The sequence below is a fragment of the Salvelinus sp. IW2-2015 genome, unplaced genomic scaffold, assembly GCF_002910315.2.
Source record: "Salvelinus sp. IW2-2015 unplaced genomic scaffold, ASM291031v2 Un_scaffold396, whole genome shotgun sequence".
In the NCBI taxonomy this organism is placed as follows: Eukaryota; Metazoa; Chordata; class Actinopteri; order Salmoniformes; family Salmonidae; genus Salvelinus; species Salvelinus sp. IW2-2015.
This window is the reverse complement of record NW_019942552.1, coordinates 1,079,443-1,085,154: the sequence shown is the minus strand read 5'-3', so window position 1 is coordinate 1,085,154 and position 5,712 is coordinate 1,079,443. Positions and strand designations below refer to the sequence as shown.

Below are 5,712 nucleotides of genomic sequence, written 5' to 3'. Positions count from 1 at the left end.
CCTTTGTTTTTCTGATGTTGAGGGTGAGGTTGTTTACCTGGCACCACACRGTCAGAGTTTCTACCTCCTCGTCGTTGTTGGTAATTAGGCCTGTTACTGTCGTGTCCTCAGCAAACTTGACGATGAAGTTGGGACTGTGTGAGGCCACGTAGTCATGGGGGTGGCCRGTCAGGAAGTCCAGGASCCAGTTGCATAGGGAGGAGTTCACTCCCAGGGCCGTGAGCTTTCTGGTGAGCTTAGAGTGCAGTGTGCAATGCAATGGCGATTGCGTCGTTCGTGTATTTGTCCGGGTGGGAAGCGAAATAAAGAGGGTTGAGTGTGTCGGGGACGGAGGAGGTGAGTGGTCTTTGACTAGCCTCTAAACCCACTGAATTGTGTAGTGTACAATGCACTGCTGAAATGCCTGGGTTATACACTCACCAATCAGTTTATTAGGTACACCTTCCCGTTCACAAAAATAGATCCCTCTTACAGAGTGAGAGTGAGTCACGTGGCCGTMGCTTGCTATATAAAACAGGCAGGCAGGCAGGCATCGAGGCATTCAGTTACTGTTCGATTTAACGTTAGAATGTGCAAAACAAGTGACCTAAGCTACTTTTAGCATTGTATGATCGTTGGTGCCAGGTACGCCAGATCCAGTATCTCAGAAACGGCCGCCCTCCTGGACTTTTCACTCACGACAGTGTCGCCATCGTTTACCGAGAATGGTGTAACAAACAAAAAACATCCAGTCAGCGGCAGTKCTGTGGGCGAAAACAGCTCATTGATGAGAGAGGTCGAAYGASAATGGAAAGAATCGTGCAAGATAACAGGRYGGCCACAAACAGYAAAATAARGGTGCAGTACAACAGTGGTGTGCAGAACGGCATCTCGGAACACACAACTCGTCYGTCCTTGTCACAGATGGGAAAATTGCAGCAGACGACCACACCGGMTTCCACTCCTATTGGCTAAAAACAAGAAGAAGCAGCTCCAGTGGGCACGCAATCACCYACACTGGAGAGTTGAGGAGTGGAAAACATTGCCTTGAACATGACAGTGAGTTCAGTTTACTTGAGTGGCCTGCGCAGTCCCCAGACCTCAATCCAATAGAGCATCTTTAGGATGCAATGGTACAGGCTGTTCACAGCATGAATGRACKGCRGTCCAATCTGCAGCAACTGCGTGATGTCGTCGCGTCAGCATGGYCCAACATCCCTGTGGAACGTTTCCAACACCTTGTAGAATGCCCCGAAGAATTCYGGCTGTTCTGGAGGCAAAGGGGSTCTGACCCGGTACTATAGGATGTACATACTATACTGACCAGTTAGTGTATGTAACAATGCATTCCACTCATTATCTGACATTCATTGATACACTGTAATCTGGTGAATTTCAAGCAAGTCATGTAGAAAAGGTGATCTTGTATAAATTTGCATGGGGCAGAAAGGCCATACAATACCGTGCTACGTTTTTACAGTAGTCAACTCCTTTACAACACCCCTATTTCTGATGATTTGTCCTACATATTTACTGTAAAGGATAACGAAATGTAGACTGACATATTTTCAACATGCTCACAACCTGCCAATGGATAGAATTAAAAAAGTTCTGCATGTCAAGTTAAAGTCAAATAATGTATGTAAAATTATATTTACTATCTACTATTCTTTCTATACAGCACTTCAAAAAGAACAGTTTTGAAATGTGTATCTTGTATTTTTTTCTACTGGATTAAATGGTAGTTAAAAAGACAACAACAAAAAAAAGACAAAATATTGGTTACTGAACTAAATGTTCTCCTGGTATTTCAGGGAAAACATTGATTTTGCATGAATGACTCAGAGGTGAAAGATGTGTGAAACCCCAATGAATGCTCAATCAAAGGATCTGAACATAAGATACAGGACATTACAAGTGTTATAAGTTTAGAATTTTTTAAGAGTTTTGAAACTATACCACTTATACTGAACAAAAATATAAATGCAACATGTAAAGTGTTTCATGAGCTGAAATAAAAGATCCACGAAGTGTTCCATATGCACAAAAAAGCTTATTTCTCTCAAATTCTCCCTGTTAGTGAGCGGTTATCCTTAGCCAAGATAATCCATCCACCTGACAGGTGTGGCATATCAAAAAAACTGATTAAATAGCATGATCATTACACAGGTGCATCTTGTGCTGGMGTCAATAAAAGGTCACTCTCAAATGTGCAGTTTTGTCATACAACACAATGCCTCAGATGTCTCAAGTTTTGAGGGAGRGTGCAATTGGCATGCTGACTGCAGGAATGTCCACCAGAGCTGTTGCCAGATAATTTAATGTTAATTTCTCTACCATAAAGTCATTAGAGAATTTGGCAGTACGTCCAACCGGCCTCACAACTGCAGACCATGTGTAACCARGCCAGCCCAGAACCTCCACCTCCAGCTTCTTTACCTGCGTGATTGTCCGAGACCAGCCACCCAGACAGCTGATYAAACAGGAGTATTTATGTCTGTAAAAATAATTTTGTGGGGGAAAACAAATTCTGATTGGCTGGGCCTTGCTCCCCGGGGGGTGGGCCAGTCTCCCAAGTGGGTGGACCTATGCCCTCCGGGCCCACCCASGGCTGTGCTCCTGCCTAGTCATGTGAAATCCATAGATTAGGGCCTAATGATTTATTTCAATTGACTGATTTCCTTATATGAACTGTAACTCAGTACTATCARTGAAATTGTTGCGTTTATATTTTTGTTCAGTATACATCGGAAAAATGTGCCAAAGCGATTGAAAAAAAATGGAATTAAGAATGTTCATATTGTTCATTTCACATTTAAGGCATTTTTTTCATGCATGTTATTGCACCAGGACCCTGCATCAAAACCAGATCATTGGGGCCACTTGGATATAAGGTCCATTTGAGAGCATTTCGCTACACTCGCATTAACATCTGCTAACCATGTGTATGTGGCAAATAAATTTGATTTGAGATGGAGAAAYATGGGTAGACTAGTTATGTGTATCTAATATTGCATACATTGCATGTCTCGTTTTGAATMAATGATTTCTGCTTGTGCAAATGCTTTGTTGAGCTCTTCAACCAAATAATTATCCTGATATGGGGGGGTGGAACTGAAAACCTGTACCTTCAGAATCTATGTAAGCAGCCGCACAACGGTCCAGATGGAGCGATTGATGTGTTGCTGCTGCATGTTGTTGGCGTCCTCTTGCGGTGTACTACAAGAATGCACGCAACGCGATGTTTCCCACTATGCTTTGCGGGCGGAAGAAGCCCAGAAGAATAGTTTTATTTACGCATGCGCACCCGTCTTCCTTCCTTTTCGACATTCTACTCGAACGAGACAAGATGGGACATCAGAGCCTCTACTGGAGTCACCCAAGAAAATTCGGTCAGGGATCCCGATCCTGGTCAGTCTTGTTCAATATATTGTTTAGTATTTGTTATTATTCAATTTCGAGTACATTTCAGAGTTCGGAAGTTTTTCACGGACCCAAATTCTTAGTGTACAATTCGAACCACATGGAGTCTTCGCTCGACCTAATATGGCGGCCGATGTGGATTAACGCCCGACTCTCACATTGTTCTCGTATGTTAAATTTAGCAGTTTGCAATTTCTAGTAATGTTTCTAGTGAAAATGTATTTCCAGCCATCAATATACCCCTCAATCTGAATGTTGCCGGTTTATCCACTGCTACAACTTCGCGGCCAAAATTATTAGCTTCTKACGTTAGTAGCTACAGTACAGGAGCTCGTTAAGTTGGCGTGAAGCTAACATTGGCTATGTGGAAAACTGGTTAGCCGACATCAGTTATCTGGGTACAGTTGAATGCGCTTGAARTTGCTGGACATTTTTATTAAATCACCTTCGCCGTGTTAATCTAAGTGCATTATTTGTTTTTCAGCCGGGTATGCTCGAACAGACATGGTCTGATCCGTAAATACGGGCTCAACATGTGCCGCCAGTGCTTCAGGCAGTACGCGAATGACATCGGCTTTGTCAAGGCAAGTATTTGTTTGCACTGTATTCTTGCAAATGTAACTTGGTCACCGTTGACTATTAGTTGACATTACCGATGGTATATGCTAATATAAGGGGTGTAAAGAATGTAACGCATTCTTCCTCTGGACGATGTACTATACAGGGTATAYGCTACAATGTTCATGGTTTTCCATTCTTGACAGAAATTGATTCCTTGTAATACATTTATTCTAACTATGATGCTTTATGTACACAGCTGGACTAACTGCATTGGATGCTGAAGTTTCCCCACTGGATGCGAAACCAACATGGGATGTTGCATTATTGCAAATAAATGTTTCAGTCCAACATAGTTGTCTTGTTTTTTGTTGGTCTACATTGTCTAACTTGTTCCACTGAGATCATAGTGTCTGCGGGTTTTCGCCCCACCCTTGTATTTGATTGAATTAAGGTCACTAATTAGTAAGGACCTCACCTGGTTTTCTATAGGTCTTACTAGACGGGGGGAAACTAAACCCTCTGACACTCAGCACTCGAGTGAGTTAGATGGTGACTCAGGATAAACTGGTTGAATTACAATATCACATGGGGTTACTTATAAAYGTTCGGCCTATTCACCCATGTGATGTACAATCTAGTGTAAAAGTTCTTAGGAAATGGCCACTTGTGTTAAGCTTATTCCAAGGTTGTAACTAATTCAAACAATGTTTTMTTGGAAATTTGAGTGATTCCTTGCTGGTATTGTGGTAGAGCMTTGAACCTCTTCCTGGGTAACATCGAGGGCTGCTGCAAGTAATCACTCTGTACCATTACTTGAGGTTTAAATAATGTTTGATAGATTTATGTAAATGTACATGGCTGTTTACACAGATTCCCCCCCCAACTAATTGGTATTTTCAGCAATTGCATATATTTCAGCGCTGATCTGATTGATCATAATACCATTTAAAAGAGAATTTGGCTGCCTGTGTAAACGYGGTATACCGTACCAATTTTTACATACTTKKMRKKWTWCYMYRWTASGYAGTAAAATGTTAGTGCAGACAATCCTTTCAAAGTGCAATTGATCCTGATTAATAGCAAATTACATGCATGATGCTCACCCACACATTGGGTTTGTGTGTCCTAATATCCCCTGAAGTTTACTATAAAAGGGAATGAGCAAGTGCACACTTTTGGGGGGGGAAAGAATTGGGACGTAGCAATTTTTTCCCCCCAACCAGGTGGACACGTGTGATTGTCTTTGTAGTTTGTGATAAACAATGAGKTTCAAAGTAACAACTAGGCGTTTGAAGGATAGGAGTAACAGGATGTGGTGAATTTAACTCGTCTGATCACCTTTGTGCATTTGAAGTGTTTATAATACTGCCTCAAATGTACGATCACTTCTAAAGTAATTATATTTGACTATTTGAGAGGTGTCTGAGACAGGCCTATACTGAACAAATATGATTGTTACAATTTCTAAGATTTCACTGAGTTACAGTTCATATAAGGAAATCAGTCTATTGAAATAAGCCCCTAATCTATGGATTTCACATGARGGCAGAGGTGCAGCCGTAAGCCCACCCAATCAGAATGAGTTTTCCCCCARAAAATGGCATTACAAACATAAATACTTGTTGGAGGCAGTTTATGATCGAGGCAGGAACATTAAATTCTCTGGCAACAGCTTTAGTGAACATTCCTAGTCAGCATGTCAATTGCAAGCTTCCTCAACTTGTGGCATTGTTTTGTGACTGCATATTT

General features: G+C 41.7%; 1 protein-coding gene across 1 annotated transcript; it reads left to right on the top strand.

Moving 5' to 3' along the window:
* Window positions 1–3,279: 3,279 nt before the first annotated feature.
* Window positions 3,280–4,311, top strand: LOC112068314 (small ribosomal subunit protein uS14). Its single transcript, XM_024135421.2, has 3 exons — window positions 3,280–3,390; window positions 3,887–3,986; window positions 4,220–4,311. Exons 1-3 carry the CDS (start codon window positions 3,329–3,331, stop codon window positions 4,226–4,228), a joined length of 171 nt encoding a protein of 56 aa, XP_023991189.1. The 5' UTR covers window positions 3,280–3,328; the 3' UTR covers window positions 4,229–4,311.
* Window positions 4,312–5,712: the final 1,401 nt, after the last annotated feature.

Coding starts and splice junctions, on each gene's coding strand:
- LOC112068314 (XM_024135421.2), top strand. CDS start 3,329: ATGGGACATCAGAGCCTCTACTGGAGTCACCCAAGAAAATTCGGTCAG. Junction 3,391..3,886: donor GGTCAGGGATCCCGATCCTG/GTCAGTCTTGTT, acceptor TTTGTTTTTCAG/CCGGGTATGCTCGAACAGAC.